This window comes from Musa acuminata, chromosome BXJ1-4 (genome assembly GCF_036884655.1).
Source record: "Musa acuminata AAA Group cultivar baxijiao chromosome BXJ1-4, Cavendish_Baxijiao_AAA, whole genome shotgun sequence".
In the NCBI taxonomy this organism is placed as follows: domain Eukaryota; kingdom Viridiplantae; phylum Streptophyta; class Magnoliopsida; order Zingiberales; family Musaceae; genus Musa; species Musa acuminata.
Window position 1 is genome coordinate 32,916,687 of NC_088330.1, and position 18,792 is coordinate 32,935,478.

Genomic DNA, 18,792 nt, shown 5'->3' on the forward strand with positions numbered 1-18,792 from the left:
AAAACTTTTTATTTTTAATCCTGTAAAAAAACTTTTTTAATTCTGTATAAGGATCTTTATGTTTTAAGTATAAAAATCTAATGTGACTCTTGAAAGTATAAAAATTAAAATACTAAAAGTAACTAATTATAAGAATTAATCTGTAATTAAAAATTAAAATGTCATACAAAAGCATAAACCCTGTGTATGCTAGAAACTAATGCAAATCTTCTCATTGAGAATGTATTATCATCAACTTGTAAGCAAATAAAATAATATAACTGATCAAATAATACATGAGTAGTTTCCACAACATACTACTGATCTAAAAGGTCATCAAAGCTCAAGCACTGTTAAATGTTAATAACTCTCTGGTTGAGCATTTTCGACTATCCCCTAAAGGTCAGCCTGTAAAGCATAAAGCAATGAGGGCTCCTTCATTATTCCCACTAATTCATCAACCAATTTTACATCCATTTAACAAAAATGAACAAAAACTATATATTTTGCACAATACAACACATCTTAGTCTGATGACGTTACTGCCTTGAAGTTGCTTTCTCCAAAAATGTCACAATTGATTTCCATCAATCAAATTGCAGCATGTAGCAGAAGCTTGTCACCTGCCCACCTGAACATTAAGCTTACTCATGCCAATCTCCAGCTTCCCCACACCTGCTCCATTATTTTTACCGTTGGCTTTTGCATCTCTGTTCTTAATCCATGGATGTTGTAGACATTGTTCCGCTGTTGGCCGCTTTTCTGTCGCAAAATCAAGTAGAGGGCAAAGGAACTCTGCAAATTCACGAGCATCGGCCTCACTAAATTTGTATTTGTCAACCAGTAGCTGATCTAGTGGCCAGAACTTCAATCTTTTGATCCTCTTCAGGTCTCCATACCTATCAAAGTAATCCTTTGATCGGGATCCCGTAGCAGCAACCTGAAGAGCATGAAGACACTAGTCAGTATCATGTATTAAGAGTTGAGATAACTAAGAGCATTTATTACCTTTTTGGGCATCTTTCCAAGCAGCTCCATCATTAAAGCCAAATGATCCTGCAAAGGAACCAACGTTATCTACTGATAATTAAGTTCACCAGAGAATAGGAAACAGTTTTCCTAGTTTCATGAAGTTTGTGCAAGTAACATTCCATAAAAATATGGTATCTTTTGTAACCAATGCGTAAGTTAAGTGCTTACGTTCTGTCTATGCTTTCCTAAAGAAAAAAGAAATTGATTCTAGTACCTCCTGAAATGATTCTACTTATGCTGTAATGAAACATAGTCTTACACCTGATCAATTAGGAAAGATTTACTTACTACTTTCAAGATGATCATTTTGAACCATTAAGATAAATATAGAGAATGAAAAAAATTATATCTCAACAGAAAAATGATGCCAGAAAAGTTACGTGGAAATGTGCTGTTCTGGGACTCGGAACAAAATTTTAAATAGATCATGCTGCTCAAATTAAAACAAACTGGGATGTCAGGTTAACATGCCAGTGTTGCTGAAATAAGAACTGTGAGTAAATAAACAATCGTCTCAAAAAGAAATCTGCATATGACAGTTAAAAAAAGACCATATTTTATTTCCGTTCACCTTTACAAAGACTATATTGCTGCTGAAGCTTGTAATCTAATTTTCAATAGACCACTTAAAATAACATTTACCAATATCCCTCACTCCTTTCTATTTTGTTGTTATTTGTTTATCATGATCTTGTGCAAGCTAACCTGATATGATCTGTTTTCCTTCCTACTCTATATAATCCTGATCCACCTCTCGCCTATTTGAGCTTCCTTGTTGTTATCAAATCCTAATACACTTGTTCCAGGTCTAAAAGAAGAAGATCTATTTGCTGAAATTGCATCAATAGGTATTAAATCTAGAAGTAGCAAATGTAACATACAAGAATCTATAAATTCAGCCTTTTGAGATATCGCAATAAGATGAAAATATATATATTTTTTCATTAACAAGGATGAGTTATACTTTTAATTGCTGAAGCCACTATATGTCTTAACAATTTCAGCCAAAAAACTACTGAATTGAAATGAGAAGCAGCCTTGACTAATAACCAGATTTTGCCTATCTTGTTCCTGAATCCAGAATACAATTTGGAAGTATGTGTACATATCTAAAAATAAGTCAACTAAATTTCTCATCACAATTGTCGATTAAGTTAGGACTTTCCTTATTCATCCAATTTTCGAGGAAAAAAAAATAGCACTCATGTTTATATAGAAGTAGGAAACACACCTCATCTTCACTGTATCCTTGGCCACTTTTAGGTGCAAATAGCATATCTCCAGTAGCAAGCTCAAATGCCATGCATGCAAAGGACCACATATCTGTAGAGAAGGAGTAACCAGCACCAAGAACAACCTCAGGTGACCTGTACTGCCTAGTCTGGATATCATCAGTTAACTGTTTATCACACCAACAAGCATTCCCAAAATCCACAATCTTGCATCTAAGATCAATTCCTTCCAAGGTCCTTTCCAGCTGCAAAATCCCGGAAGTTGAAGCACTTGTCTCAGAGATCCTCGCCCTTGCCCTCTTTGCCTTTTTTTTAAAACTCTTTTCAATCATATTGACCACTACACTGCCATTTGGGTTGCCCTCTGGCCTCTCTAGGATTGGGGTAAGTACAGACCTGACTGGGTCTTTTGAAAGATCAATGGTGGAGACAAGAAGAATATTCTCCAGTTTCAAATCTGTGTGAATGATGCCGACTTCCCTGTGCAAATAATCGAGACCCACCAAGATAGACCTGCATATGTTTCTCACCCTATTCAGTCCGATGCCTTTGTAATGGTTGTACTTGACAAGACGAAGAAGGCTATCCCCAAGGAATTCAATTACCAGGCAAAGATGCTGGCCATTTGGTCCAGAATGCTTAAAGTGGTCAATTAATCGAACTATACATTTGGAATTTGAGGTATCGCCTTGAGCAATTGCCGAGAGCAGCTCAATCTCATGGAGAGCGGCTTGAGCGAATTCTGGTGCACTTTTTTGAATTTTGAGAGCAACAAAACTCTACAAGAAAAAGCAAATCCAAATTAATCCTTGAACTAGAAGAGAGGCTCCTTGAATTAGAAAAACTTGGGGGTCTATTGATATAGTAGGACAGAAAAGAATGACCCAATGCATGATGCGTCAATATACGAGCCTTGTCACTGTAAACCGAGAGGCTATCTCCATGACTCAAGTGCTTGTCAGCAAGAAATCTTACCGTAATGTGCAAGGCTTGCCTCATAGTAGGATATAAATGGCAAAAGAATAGATAATAACATGCAAGAAGAGTGCACTGAGATCAGAAAAACAGCAATCCACATAAGATGGAACATGAAAAGCGATACACGAAGATCGGATCAAGACCAATGTAGACGTAGAGTTAAAGTTGATCCATCAAGTGACTTAAAATGAGAGAAATAATAATTGAAATGAATACATAATGCCAATCATCATAAATTAAAGTTGATGTCTTTGGCAGCTACTGGCACTCAATTAGACCAGAGTGGGATGCTTTTTAATATAACATATCCCCAATAAACGATATCATTGAGCCTAGCATAAAGAAGCATGGAAATGAATGAAACATGATAAATACTAGTCCTTTTTTCCCGCATAGGAGCAGCAATCAGAGGCATAATCATTTATCACGAAATAAAGACCTGATCTTCTCAATGATTATTCAATCGACCATTCAATTAAATGAAATTCCGAAACGTCAAATCGAAAAGCGATCGGAGATCGAGTGAAATCGCATCCAAGGACGAAAAGATGAGATCTTTCGCAGACAATTCACGACGATCTTTCGGCAATTTCGATCTGAGGCAGGAATTGGCAATCAAAGGCGCAATCTTTCTCCACGACGAAAGAGAAACAAGGAAACAAAGATGCAGAGGGAAGGGAAGGAGGAGGCAGCGTACCTGGGATCGGGTGTCATAGGCGAGCCAGACGGTGGAGAAATGGCCCCACCCAAGCTTCCGCTGGGCGATATACCGCCCGCCGGCGAACTGATCGCCCACCCTGACGGCATGGTACCCTCCCTTCCGGTAGGCGTCGACGCCCTCGTCCTCCTCCGACCCCGACGACGAAGAGCACGACATCTCTCCCTGCTTCCAAAGTTCTCGTCTTTATTCCCCACAGCCAAGAAGAGAAGGGGAAACCCGTAGAAGAGAGGAGAATAATGGGATCCGACGAAGGAGACGACGATGGCCACGACTGGTCGAATGGGATGACCGCTTCCACCGTCCGAAACGTGTTTGCGTTAATGAAGTGAACCCTACATGCACTAATATGGAAGCAAGGGTGGTTTGGACGATCATTAATCGCTTCAATAGCTGTGCGCGCATGAATCCAGTGTGGCGGATGATCGAACCAACACTTCCATCTGATGCTGCGGCTGTCAATGGTTGGCGACCGGTCCAATTCACGTTCGGTCACGGTCCAATTTATGGGGTATATCGGTTCGATGCGCACCAAATTGGGTTTGATAAGTCAAATCCACATGAATTAATTTGCATTTACGTTACAAGAGACATGTTTGGAAATATTGAAGAATAAAAACGGATTAATTACATATTATTTCAATCACTATACTTAATAAATTTATATTAAAATGTTTATAATTATGAAAATAAAATATTTAATCGTATCTATTCTAATATTATCGATTTATCAATTAAAATATAAAAAAAAAAAATTTTAATATCTTAATTAATGCATCTGTATCGTCCTCTTCCTTCTTTCTTTTTATCCTCCTAATAATTATAATATTAAAATTATTTTTTTTATATATTATTTTTATGCTTCTATCAGCAAAACCAACGAAATTCATTTTTATAATTATAAATTTTTTAATTTTTTAAATCTAAATAATAAGTACTAAAGAAACCTAACTACAGGCATAATGAGTGATATGTTATTAGTCACAACAAAAACACTTCCTCTAAAAAGCCAACTACTCATCTGTAGGGAGTCTGAGTCAAACCAAGACATTAGCAATCTCAGTAATCAACATGTTTAGCGTGTGAGATGGCTGCCACCAGGATTCTGCCACTTCCGAACATAGATTTGCCTCTAGTCAAAGGTTGTCCGCCGGTGGTGATGGCTGCTGCAGGACACAAACACAAGTAAACATGTTCTTCTCATATCTCATTTCTAGTCTGTTCTTACGGAGAATTTTGATTGTAATGAGAATAACAATATCAATTCGACAACAAAAATCTGGAAAGATTGAACTGACTACTACACACTGTTCTTCCCCCTTGTAGTCAGTGGAGCTTATTACACACAAACCCCGACACAAACAGCTTGTTGCTACAAAAGAATGCAGACAAACCAACCTTACATGTTGTAGATTCCTTTAGGCTCCTCTTCTCCTCAGTTAAAATACTATGAGAAGTTGAGATCCAATCCTCACATCTTCTTCCTTCCTTTCTCTTTTAATGATGCGCGTGTGTGTGTGGATTTACTGACCCAAATTCTACTAATTTTAAGACTGCACAGAGTTGAAGATGGACATGAGAGAGGACCAGGTGCCGGAGATGGCTAGCCCCATGCCGACGACGACGATGGCGATGTCGGCCGTGGCCTCGGCCCAGCCCAGCTCACCGCTGAACACCTTGAGGTGGAACGCAGCCGGCAGCACGAACCCGAGGACGACGCACACACTGCTCCCGACCAACGAGAGGAAGTCGGCGAAGTTGGGCACCAGAGTCGCCGCCAGGCTCACCGCCAGCACCAACGCCCACCGCAGCCACCAGCAGTACCTCTTGCCGCACAGCCACCGCTCCGCGACCTCGAACACCGGGTTCATCATCACCGGGAACGTGAAGAAGAGGTTGATGCAAAGGCCGAGCTGGATGAGCAGCGTGAGCACGCCGGCTCCGAGGTTGGTGGTGATGATGTCCCTGGTGTCGTCGCCGAAGGCGGCGTAACCGAGCACGCCGAAGAGGCCGTAGAGGAGGGCGATGAAGGCCATGGACAGGCCGAGGGTGCGCCCGAACTTGGACTTGTCGGCAGCCTCGGCCTCGAGGGGGAGGACCATGCCGATGCCCTCGAAGGCGTAGACCGCGACGCCGGCGCCGTAGAGGAGGACGGACGGACCGGCGAATGCGTGGATGGGCGGCGGGCGGGAGACCATGATGGAGACGTCCTCAGCGATGACGACGCCCATGGCGCCGAGGTCGACCACGTCGGCGAAGATGCTGAGCGGGGCGAGGAGGGTGAGGCTCCGGATGGAGTTGAGGCCCAGCTGGAAGGGCAGCATGGCCAGCACGTAGAGGGCTTTGGAGGAGAGGAAGGGGAGGGAGAGAGGGAGGAGGTGGGTGAGGGAGCTGGAGATGAAGATGAGGTAACCGACGCAGAACCCGGCCTGGCTAAGCACGATCATGGCATCGACGGCCAGGCGGCCGAGGGAGCCGGATACGGCGAGGCCGAGGTCGCCGAAGGAGGCGATCTTGGCAGATCCGTCAAGGTCGAGGCGGCGGCGGGTGCGGACGATGAGCATCATGCAGTGGAAGGTGAGGGCGGCGACGGCGAGGAGGAGGAGGGCACCGGCGGCCCACCCGGTGCGCCGGAACGCGTACGGGAGGCCCAGAACACCGGAGCCCACGATCGCGATGAACACGTTCGCGAACGTCTTGGGCTGCGACGACAGCCGGCCCCGGAGGTCGCCGCCGCCCACCGACGGAAGCAGCGGCGCCGCCGACGCGTCCAGGCCGTGGCTGGAGGAGCACGCCTCGTTCCCAAACACCATGGAGTCGATCGAACCAAGCAATCAATGTGCTGTTCCGAGGGAGAAGCGAGGAAGAGGAGAAGAAGGAAGACGATGAGAAACGGGTGGTGACGTGACTGCTATTAAAGATGAGGGGAACCGTGAGACATAGTTGGAACGCCGAGGGAGTTCGAGAACGACTTCGCTTCTCTTGGACCGTACGATTATGGCAATATTAGCTGGACTTTGCGATTGCTTTGATTGGAGGGTTTCGATCGATGCGACGTATTTGATCTTTAAAAACTGCGTTATAATCATTTTTAGGGTTTTGATTCAAACAGGATATTGTTTTTAAGTTTTTAATCAGATATATATATATATATATATATATATATATATATATATATATATTTATTTATATTTATATTTATATAAGTTTAATATTTAAATTACATCTCACCGACAATTGGGATTTTAAATGGATAAGAATAAATTCGTATGAAAAGTTCATGATGTTGATGTTGTTATTATTATTATTATTATTATTGAGTATTCATATATTATTCGTATATTTTTTACTTTTAAAATTGATAAAAGTATCATCAACTATTTTTTCTATATTTTTTTCACATGTCTAAATATATTTAATTAAAGTAACTCATTGGATTCAATGAAATCGTTTAATTAGACTGATTTAACCATCCGAAAATTTTAGAGAGGTCCAGAATAAATAATAATCAATAAAATCAAATATTATTAATATATATTTTTTTATATTTTTATATATAATTATAAATATATAAAATTAATTTTAAATTATAAATATAAAAATATTAAAATTATGAAAAATAATAAAAATAAAATCAACTTATTGAATATAATAATACTATTGGAATATTTATTTTAAAAAATAATAATATAATATTAAAAATAACGCAATAAATGTTAAATATTAATTAGATCTCGATGTCATTATAGTGAACCATCAAATAATAAAATACTACTTTTATAAATATTATTTTAGATAAATAATTAAAAATAATATGTAAATAAATCTCAAAAAAATAAAAACCATTGTTTATAAATGTATTATGCAGTACTTTTCATATTAGAATTCAAATGAATTTAATACTCAAACTTTTATTATTATTTTTTATGTAATTTTAATTAGAATAAGTAAAAAATAATGTAACTAGTAAAATTATCTATTTTGACGATTTAAAAATAAACAAAGGTTACTTTGGCCTTTATAAGTCATTTCCAAAGTTTTCTAAAAATTTAAGAATTTTGAAAAAAAAAAAATGTAGAACGTTAGCTATGTTATTTTAAGAGACATTAACACTATTTTTGAATAGGATCCAACAATAATGGAACCTCATTTAAAAACAACTTATGTCTCTAAATCTTTCAACTAAAAGCTTTATAAAACCTTATATAATAATATTCAAGTGATTTTTTTTTTGAGCCAAAGTTATTGTAAATTCAATTAAACTAATAGAAAAAATGACATTACTATTAGCTAAGGAGTGAAATAAATAATATATATTTTACATTCTTTAAAAAAGGAAAAAATAATTTATGAGTATTGTTAAAACTTCAAGATTTTTCGAAAAAAGTGAGAAGGGTTACACTATTTTTGAATGAGTCCCAAAATGGTATAATCTCATTTAAAAAATAGTGTAATCCAAGTCCCTAAAATTTTTTCCTCACCAAACTTCATAAAACCTTATGTGATAATATTCAAATGGTTTTTTAAATTTAAAATAGGTGTAAATTCACCTTAAATTGGATAAAATTAAAAAAAACATAATTTCATGCTTTTAAGGACTGAATTAAATAAAAATATCTATTTTATATGCTTATAAATATAAAAATTAAGCATTTAGGCTTTTGTAAGTCCTTTCTAAGTTTTTTTTCTGAAAATTTAATTTTTTAAAGAAAAATGAGAAGTAAGTTATACTCTTTAATAAGATTTAAAAACAATATAATCCAATCAAAAATTAATGTATCTAAATTTTTTTTCCTTAAAGTTTAAGAGACCTTATCATATTCAAATGATTTTTAGCCCAATGTAGCTATCTATTTACCTTGAATTAGTTAAAATTAAAAATAACAAAAAATTATGTTTTTAAAGGATGAAATAAAGAACAAAAAACCTATTTTATAGAACTAAAAATTTTAAAAATGGTAATTTAGGTATGTGTAAATCATTTCCAAGGTTTTTTATAATTTAGAAATTTTTGAAAAATGGGATATGAGTTATACAATTTTCGAATTAGAATCATAAAAACAATGTAAATAAAGTTTTTTAATTATTTTCCTTAAAACAGTGAAAAAAATATTTTATTAAAAAATATATAACTCCATTTAAAAATAGTACAACTCAAGTTTTTAAATTATTTTCCTCAAAAGTTCAAAAATCATTCAATTGACTTTTAGCTCAAACTGGTTGTAAATTTTATCTCAAATTGGCGAAACTATGAAACTATAAATAAAATTTACCTATTTATATGGTTAAAAATAGAAAAAAAAAATGATCATTTATATCTTTCTAAGTATTTTTTTAAGTTTTAAAAAAATTAAAAAAAAAGGTTGGAGTTGAGTTGTAGTATTTTTGAATAAGGTTACGACGATATAACATATTCAAAAATAATGTAACTCAAGTGAAAAAATATATATATATTTCTCAAAACTCCAAAAGAAAATCTTTTAAGATAAATCCAAATTTTAAGCCCACAAAAAATAACGAAAAAGACAACTCAAAGTTGTCTACGGCCAGCGTTTTGTGTTTCTTCCGTGCCAGTCTCAAACACTGTGTTGGAAAATATAATCGGAGAATAATTCATATTTTCTTTTGAATATGTGAAATGGGTCTCGAAATTAAAAGAAAAAACCAATGAAATAAAATGCATAGGGCGTTTAAATAACATCTTCCATCGTGTTCGTGCATGTTACTCGTGTTTGTTGTCCTTATTCCAATCGATATCAAAGAAATCATTCCAAGCGAAGCTGATAGGAAATTGCCATTGTTTAGGTTGATCGATGCAGTCAACGTAGAATAGTCAATCAATCCTAAGAGATGGTCGGTCCAAACTCATGTGGTTCGAAGGACCAAAGAATTCTTCGGACTGAATCGTGTGATGAAGAAGAAGAAGAAGGGAGAGAAGGGCACAAACCCGTCTTCCTTCATGCTTCCTTTTTCTCCCTTAGCCATTGCCATCAGTTTGGGCACGTAGTTTTCTGTCATCATAAGCGGCTTATTCTATAATTAATATAGAATTTAAGGATCGATATGTACGGAATTGATAGAAAAATCATATCTACGATGGGAATCAGTCACTCATCATCATCGGAAAAAATTGGGGATTGCCTATATGCTGCCTCTTTTATAGATTGTTATAAATCATCTATTATGGGAGGAGGACTTTTGTGATGGCTAAGAGTGAGTTGGGTAGTCTTGAAATCCCATAGGATAATAAAAAATCAAAAGAATATACAAATAATAATAATAATATTATTATTATAATATCATATTTAAAATGTTTTGAAAATATTTCTCAAGATTATACGACCCTTAGATTATTATCACTCAAACACAATCACAATCCTTTTATATATTCTGTAGCATAAACTTCAAAGAATTTATAAAAAAAAATTTATACTTTTTAGAAATCTTATAGAGTACCCTCTAGATATCATTCAGAAAATTTTTATTTGATCTGTGAGCGAATCATCATCCAATCCAAAAATTATAGTGATGTTGATTTACAAGAAAAACTAAATTTATCTTTTTTTTTCTCTCTTCAAAAAAGAGATGAGAGATTGTCTATAATTTTTCATTAATCGATTTCATATAATCAAGGAAAGAAGATCTATAATATCTCAATAATATAATATATTCTCGTCTCCTCTAATACGTATGTATTCGTATATTATATGCTTAGTTCTCATGAGATTTTGTTTATTTATAGATGAGAACTTACGGTGTAGGATAAGTACTCACGAGGGTCCATTCCATCAAGATCATTTTATAAAAAAATATCATAAATAAATTTTTTATTAATCGATATCTATAATCAAAATATAATTATGTTCATCATATATTTTATCTAATTATATAACATCACATAATCTAGCAAAGGTGTATATATACATTGCTGAACTAGAGAATCTGAAAGACTGAGCTGAGCTGAGCTGAGATGAGATAAAGTGGACTGTCATCCGAGGGATGGGACTTGCAGAGATGATTAAACCAAAGCAAAGCATACAGGAGTGGTCTCTCTCCCCATTTGAAGGTTAAACTAAAGGAAAGTATCTGCTGACATGGGATTTCAGCGTCACTTTACGTGGAACATTCAGCTGACATCACAACTATCTTTAACTGTTCTCTCTTCTTTTTGACGTGTGAGAGTGACCAAATACTCAAATCTCCCCTTACGAACTTGGTCTAGTAGGAACTGGTCATTTCTCAACTTGTGATCCACTTTTGCTGTAAATTGCCCAAGAAGAACCATGCATCTCAGATGCAAATTTGAGTGCATGCTTGCTTGCTCACCAGTTGCATTGTCACTCCAACATCCCTTTTGATTCATCTGAAGAACCTTCATTTATGTTTTATCAAGCTTACAACCATGAAAGTGAAACCATGCAAACCAAGACGAAGCATTTGATGTAGTCTTGGGAGCTTGAGAGTTGAGAAGCTTGACGAGCAACCTTTGGCTTGCACACATCGTTGTCTAATGTACATCTCCCGTCACCCTTTCACGTTGCCATGGCAAGCTCGTGAACTTTTCTTGCTGCTTTTGGACGCCGGCAACCATTGCGAGGTTGGCACTCAAAGGTCCGATCCCAACATCGCCAGCAGCAGTACTGCTATTCGTTTGCTTTATCCTTCTCGCCATTCTTAAATCCTTAAAGCCATGTGAACCATTGCAGTCTTTCTGATGCGTAGAACATCCTAAGCGTACAACTCGTTAGAAGATCCATAAATTAATGTTGATCAAAAGTCATTTTGAGTCGTCAAATTCTGATCGAATCCCCTTCGTTCTGAACTTCTAAACGATACAACCTGTCGACGAAGAGATCAAAGATAAAAGGAAAAGCTTATCCACCTTAAAGAGAAGCTAAGTATCCAGATTGACTGTAAGATTGTCAAAAGCATGCTGAAACATTTGTGATGATATATAAATTAATCTTGTTGATTATGTATGTGATTTAAATGATATCAAATTCATAATCCTCGCTCTCGATGTCTAAGTTACGGAAAATATTGTGTCATACAATTAAACTTATCCTTCAATATAAGTTATGGTGGAAACACATTTGCATGTGTATATGTATGTGTGTGTGTGAATGTGACATGAATTCGTCAAAGATGGAAAATTCCATGCACATGTCGACTGCGTACTTTACATGGAGTGCTGACTAGACATGGACGACTGGAGCCCACCGCAAATCCAACGATGACGCGACACGTGCCAGAGACAGCCTTGAGGCAGCAAAGACAAGAAGAGAAGCTTGCGATCTTTGTAGCCATGGATGCAAAGTCCTCAAAGAAAAGAAGAGAAAAGAAAAGGAAAAGAAAAAGATGGCCAAGAGCTTCTCAACGACGACGATATCCCATCAATCCATTCCCCGAAAGATCATAAAGAAAAGGAAAACAACTCCTCAAATGGCAGTATAAAACCCTGAACATGGACTGCTTCCTTTCCCCTCCTCCCTCTCTCTCTCTCTCTCTCTCTCTCTCTCTCTTGCTCAAGAGAAGGCAGGTCTTGTTCTCAGATTGGCAGGAAATGGCACCGGTCACGTTGCCTCCAGGCTTCCGGTTTCATCCCACCGACGAAGAGCTCGTCGGATATTATCTCAAGAGGAAGATCAATGGGCATAATCTTGAGCTGGAAATCATCCCCGAGGTTGATCTCTACAAGTGCGAGCCATGGGAGTTACCAGGTTCCCTTCTCTTCCCGTCTCAAACCTTGTTCTGCCATTCTGTGGATTGCTTGCAACAGTCGTTGGCCAGTTCATGATCTTGCATGGTTGGCTATTCCTACACATACGTACCTCATGCAGCACTTTTAATTTGATTCCTTCATTACTTGCTCGATAGATAGTTCCTCTCAATCACTGTCGATAAGTATATGGATGGATAGCTTCTTCAAGAAAAATGAGTCGATCAATCGAGTAGGGAATCGGTGAGGATCTCTTCGAAGGTAAAGAGGAACATTATTTCTCCAAAGCAAGTCCAAACTTTCATCACTTTGATCACAAAATTTTCATTCTTTTAAACCTAAAGCTGAAAGCGATCTTGAACTCTGTCCCATCACAAGAAGAATAAGATCTCCCACTCTATATATCCTCCATCCCCACCCCACCGGGGTTGTTTCCCCGATCACCTTTAACTGGACCCTGCACACCTTGATTTAAATTTCGTTTCTTGGTGACGCACCATGCTGCAGTGCGTGAACAGTGAAGATTTACGAGAGAAAAGGACAGACAGAGTTGGACCCAAGTCAAAAAGTGGGAAGAAAAGTTGCAGAATCCAAGAAATGATGTCCCATGGATAGGGTCCCTTTGTTGGTGGGGAATTGCCTTGGGTCTGATGAGGAATATATATCTAGGTTTCGGTGATGATGATGTCCTTAAAGTGCCTTGTATGCCAATCATGATTTGGCAATAATCTAGAATAATGGATCATGCATGGTTCCTTATGGCTTTCTCCAGAGAAGTCCTTCTTGCCGAGCAAAGACCTGGAATGGTACTTCTTCAGCCCCCGAGATCGGAAGTACCCCAACGGATCGAGGACGAACCGAGCAACTCAATCTGGTTACTGGAAGGCCACAGGGAAGGACCGAAGAGTGAGCTCCCAAAGGCGAGCTGTGGGCATGAAGAAGACGCTCGTTTACTACAGAGGGCGAGCGCCGCATGGCTCTCGTACGGATTGGGTCATGCACGAGTACCGCCTCGATGAGAATGAGTGTGAGACGACGGCCTCCGGCTTACAGGTACCAAAACCCTCCATCATCACCCTCTCTCTCTCTCTCTCTCGTTTCCTGCTCATTGTTTAACGGATTCATGGATGAACGATGCAGGATTCTTATGCTCTATGTCGCGTGTTTAAGAAGAGTGCACCAGGCCCTAAGATCTTAGAGCATTATGGTTCATCTTGTAAAGGATCAACTGAGCTTTCACCAACAGTTAATGGGAATTGCTATCCTTTTCCACCTGAGATTTGCACTTCCAAGATGGTTCAAGGATCCTCACCTAATGTAAGTGCTTCTGCAGATGTCAAGTGGATGCAGTATCTGTCACCAGAAGCATTCACCGATGCTCCTCCGTTTCTTGATCCAGCATGCTTCCCCTACATTCCATCGAAGGTAAGCATAGTTCATCCAACGTAACTTTCACGTATCAATATGACTTTCAGAACCCAACCAGCTGAAGTCTGTCTAAAAGAACAAGAACAAAACTAGAATCCTTTCCTTTATCAAAGTGCCATCAAATCAACTAAAGGAGTCATCTTTTCAAAGCTCAGGTAGACATAGCCTTGGAGTGTGCAAGACTACAACACAGGCTCTCCTTGCCGCCCTTGGAAATGGATGACTTCTCACAGAACAGTCTCGCCGACTCAAACAATGCCTCGCATTTGGGTGGCCATCAAGAAAGTGCAAGTCAAGCGGACGTCGTTTTGCGAGAGATCTTATCGGTTGCCTCGGCATCTCAGGAGCGGACGATGTGCAGCTCCGACTACCCTAATGTATTTGCTGGAAGCAGCACTCACTTCGATGAATTTGCATGTCTGTTGGGACTTGAGAGAAGAACAGAAGGCATGCCTTTTCCTGAAATAAACGACTTCGGAGAAGAGTTTAAGGAAGAGCATAAGACAGCGGAGAGTTCAACAGATGTAAGAATCAGTGAACTATCTGTATAAATCAGGACTAGCCATACTGCTTGCCTTCTCATATATGATTTGGTTCTGTAAGCAGATAGATTTAGATGATCGACGCAGTATATTTGAAGGTTGCAGATATATTGCTTTCGAAGATTCGCTATTCTATCATTAAACCAGTCCAGGATGGGTTGCAGGAGGAGAAGCTGATCATATCTACTAAGATGGCAACATATCGAGCCTTTGCGTTTGAGAGATTAGAAGTACATGTCGATGGTTTTAGCAGGTTTCAGGCGCACAACCTCATGAAGAACAGCAAGGCTATACCAAGTCACGTAAACGCTCCCTCTTAATCCACCCATAGAACACGCAGTGTCATGCCGCAAGTTGCTTCAGTTCTCATCTCAGGGAAGACGATCCATCAAAGATGTCAAAGACATAGAGAAGGGAAACCCTGATATTGCAACCAAGAAAAAGATGGAAGCACATCAACATCACTGTTGTTGTGCTTCAGAGACTAACCATTAACCTCCGCAAATAGCATTTCCTTGCAGGAAGATGACATTTGATCTTGTGCTTTTTTACATATGTACAGTTAATTATGGATTTGCCTCTGACAAGGCAAATTATTACACTACCACTGTAATCCAAATCCTCGTTGTTGGCATTCAAACCTAAACTCACGTAGTAGTGATTGATAAGGGAAATATCTTCGAATCAGGGGTTGACACTTGGCAGTTCAATCGGTGATACCACCTCTGTCCCCATCCCAAAATAATTTAAATAAATAAAATTATGCTTTATCCATATTCCGAACCAAAATCCAAAATATAATATTTGAGGATATTAAAAAAATTAAAATTTTATTTATATTTATAAAACTTGTTTAGTGTATAAATCATTCAACACATTACTTGATAATTTCATAAAGTCTAACATCAACTCAAAAATCATTAATAATCTTATATAAATCCATTTCTTGATTTATTCATGTCATTCTTAGATAAGGGCATGTTAATTTTCTCTGTATCATTCTAATTTTATCGAATGTATCCGAATTAATTATGACTCAATCAATAACTAAGGCATATATATATATATATATATATATATATATATATATATATATATATATATATATTATAAAAAGACATATCAAACACTATAATAATCAAAAACAAATTTAATTTTCTCAAAATTTACATTTCGTTTGTTACTAATTTAAGTATCAAAGAGACCAGAAAACTAATACGATCTTGATCTTCGTAGAGATCGAATACTTGAAAATTTTGATCAAACCTAAAAACTTCTTGAAAACATGAGTTCAAATCAAGTCGGACTAACCTAATCATTACCCACATCATTCTCTAATGTTTTGATATTAGAACATTATTCTCTTGACCAAATGCTATAACGAAGATATTTTACGCTTGCCCACGAACCTTCACCCTCAAAGGCCATAATTCAAATTACCAATTCTTGACAAAAAGAAAGAAAAAAAGCTCATAAAATTATCAATTCTTGACAACTGAGTGTGAGAATTGTTGCTCAAAAAATTTATTATTAGATTATTTAGCATGCAATTGACCACAAACTCATGACATATTGTTAATATCTTGATGCCACTCCAAATGTACAGCCACCACTTCATTGCCACCACCAATCTCCTCCACCCATTTAAACAGCCCAATCCTCTCTCGGTTCTCTTTTAGCTGCCTCTCTTCCTTCCCACCCCACTTCTGCTGCCTTTCCTGCCTTCAATTCTCTCGCCCGGAGGATCACCAAGTCAAGCAATGGCTTCTGCCGCAGTCACCGCTGCAGTTTCCCTCCCTTCCTCCAAGCCATCCCTCTCCCCTGCCTCCCTCGAGCGAATCAGCTTCCACAAGGTGAGCCCCGCACGCCAATCCTTCCTCAAAGGTTGCTTGTCATGTCGTGTCATCATCCCGATCACTGCCTGATGCTGAATTCTATCAGACATGCTTGCACCCACGAAGCACCGCTGCAGCTAAAGCAGGCAGGTTGGTCACGGTCAGAGCACAGGTCACGACCGAGGCTCCTGCCAAGGTAGCCAAGGTGTCGAAGAAGGACGACGAGGGCGTCGTCACCAACAAGTACAAACCCAAGGAGCCATACATCGGGAGGTGCCTCATCAACACTAAGATCACCGGAGACGACGCACCCGGAGAGACCAACCACATAGTCTTCAGCACCGAGGGTATCCGTTTACTCTCTGCCTTTGTTTTGGTTAGCAAGCTGCGTACCTCTGAGATTTGTTGTGTGGCTATTCGCAGGGGAGATTCCCTACAGAGAAGGTCAATCGATAGGCGTGATCGCTGATGGGATCGACAAGAACGGGAAGCCACACAAGCTGAGGCTCTACTCGATCGCCAGTAGCGCTATTGGGGATTTTGGAGACTCCAAGACCGTGAGTCTGACAACTGCATCTCTCTCAGACATTTCGTCATACAGATACAAGTGAAGCTTTTTTCTTATAAACTTTCAACCTTTGATGCGTAAATGCTTGGAATGCATACTATCTTCACATCCTTAGTTCTGTTTCTCAAATTTAAGTGACTATAGTTGAAGATCATGAATTGGTTGATTGATTTTGATGGATGCATGTTTGGCACAGTCTTCATTGGATCACTTGATTGTATGACTTGATTCCACAGGTTTCCCTCTGTGTGAAGAGGCTTGTTTATACAAATGAACAAGGAGAGATAGTGAAAGGAGTCTGCTCCAACTTCCTATGTAAGGATTGATATTAGTACTACTCCAAAAAGCTTTCCCTAAATTGACTTGATTTAAGTTTGATGGTTGTTCTGCTAATATGTTTCAGGTGACCTCAAGCCTGGTGCTGCAGTTAAGATTACCGGACCGGTTGGGAAGGAGATGCTTATGCCTAAAGATCCCAATGCAACTGTCGTAATGGTACATATGATAGCATGATGCAGACAGTTCTACTTAATCTAACATGTAAATTTGCATGTCCTTATTGGGACTTCTTCATTGCAGCTTGGAACAGGGACTGGTATTGCTCCTTTCAGAGCATTCCTGTGGAAAATGTTCTTTGAGAAGCATGAAAACTACAAGGTAATGTTGCTTCCTGTATGATGTGTTAAGAAGAGTAATTGAAATCTACTGGTGAGATTAATCAGCCATATGTAAATGACCTGTATCAATTGGAGCACTTGATTTGCACATTGATATCTGTCCTTCCATTTGATTCTTTGGGAAAAGTTTAAGAGAGTTTGACTGATAAGGTGTCATGCAGTTCAATGGACTTGCATGGCTCTTTTTGGGAGTTCCTACAAGCAGCTCTTTGCTCTACAAGGAGGTGAGACTGTAACAAGCTTTGATGACTTCTCCTCTTCCTTCTGGTGTTCAAAAACAAATGGCCTTGCATTGCTAGCTTCTCTGCTTTGGATCTCCAGGAATTTGAGAAGATGAAAGAGTTGGCACCCGAAAATTTCCGTCTAGATTTTGCTGTCAGCAGAGAACAAACAAATGAAAAGGGAGAGAAGATGTACATCCAGACTCGTATGGCACAATATGCAAGTGAGCTGTGGGAGCTACTGAAGAAGGACAACACCTTTGTGTACATGTGTGGATTGAAAGGAATGGAGAAGGGTATTGATGATATCATGGTTTCCTTGGCTGCCAAAGATGGTAAGATGTGTGGCTTGATCTCAAAGAGAAAGAAGAAAACTTGGGTAAACTTGATATCAGTTTCCTGATCCTTTGTTTTAATTAACAGGCATTGATTGGCTGACCTACAAGAGGGAACTGAAGAAGGCAGAACAATGGAATGTGGAGGTCTATTGATGCATTTTGTTGCAAGTTATCTCTCTTCAAAAACCAACCTTCATCATATGCTATACTTGATGTAGATAACAAGTTGTCTTGTGTTCTGTGTTATGTCCTTGTAGTTTTTAACTATTTTAGTTGCCCTCCTATTCTGTGAAAAGAAACCACAATTTAATTTCTGTGGAATTCTTGTAACCAATCAACTTCACTCTTGTGTTGGTCATATTTTTTGAGGAGAGATATATATGATCTTTTTGCATGAAACCTTGCTTCTCTTTGGTACTTGAAGTCTACTAAGCTTGACATGTCAAAGTCTTAGAACAAGATGGTTGCATTTTCCAGCATTCATACATCTAACAGGATCAGACAGCCAAAGGTGTTGAAATTTAG

General features: G+C 38.4%; 4 protein-coding genes and 1 non-coding gene across 5 annotated transcripts; 2 read left to right on the forward strand and 3 right to left on the reverse strand.

The window, feature by feature from the left end:
• Window positions 1–225: 225 nt before the first annotated feature.
• On the reverse strand, window positions 226–4,268 carry LOC135654025 (uncharacterized). Its single transcript, XM_065175555.1, has 4 exons — window positions 3,919–4,268; window positions 2,243–3,022; window positions 988–1,035; window positions 226–919 (listed from the first exon to the last, which is right to left on the reverse strand). Exons 1-4 carry the CDS (start codon window positions 4,096–4,098, stop codon window positions 599–601), a joined length of 1,329 nt encoding a protein of 442 aa, XP_065031627.1. The 5' UTR covers window positions 4,099–4,268; the 3' UTR covers window positions 226–598.
• An 855-nt stretch (window positions 4,269–5,123) lies between these two features.
• On the reverse strand, window positions 5,124–6,855 carry LOC135654041 (amino acid transporter AVT3C-like). Its single transcript, XM_065175556.1, has one exon. It carries the CDS (start codon window positions 6,750–6,752, stop codon window positions 5,487–5,489), a length of 1,266 nt encoding a protein of 421 aa, XP_065031628.1. The 5' UTR covers window positions 6,753–6,855; the 3' UTR covers window positions 5,124–5,486.
• A 5,609-nt stretch (window positions 6,856–12,464) lies between these two features.
• On the forward strand, window positions 12,465–14,647 carry LOC135586083 (NAC domain-containing protein 54-like). Its single transcript, XM_065181018.1, has 4 exons — window positions 12,465–12,659; window positions 13,431–13,711; window positions 13,799–14,083; window positions 14,242–14,647. Exons 1-4 carry the CDS (start codon window positions 12,503–12,505, stop codon window positions 14,635–14,637), a joined length of 1,119 nt encoding a protein of 372 aa, XP_065037090.1. The 5' UTR covers window positions 12,465–12,502; the 3' UTR covers window positions 14,638–14,647.
• A 914-nt stretch (window positions 14,648–15,561) lies between these two features.
• On the reverse strand, window positions 15,562–15,666 carry LOC135672713 (U6 spliceosomal RNA). Its single transcript, XR_010513070.1, has one exon. It is a non-coding gene; the product is annotated as a U6 spliceosomal RNA (small nuclear RNA).
• Window positions 15,667–16,264: 598 nt separating this feature from the next.
• LOC135654057 (ferredoxin--NADP reductase, leaf isozyme, chloroplastic-like) lies at window positions 16,265–18,666 on the forward strand. Its single transcript, XM_065175557.1, has 9 exons — window positions 16,265–16,481; window positions 16,570–16,810; window positions 16,887–17,020; window positions 17,268–17,346; window positions 17,435–17,526; window positions 17,611–17,688; window positions 17,870–17,932; window positions 18,030–18,264; window positions 18,353–18,666. Exons 1-9 carry the CDS (start codon window positions 16,389–16,391, stop codon window positions 18,418–18,420), a joined length of 1,083 nt encoding a protein of 360 aa, XP_065031629.1. The 5' UTR covers window positions 16,265–16,388; the 3' UTR covers window positions 18,421–18,666.
• Window positions 18,667–18,792: the final 126 nt, after the last annotated feature.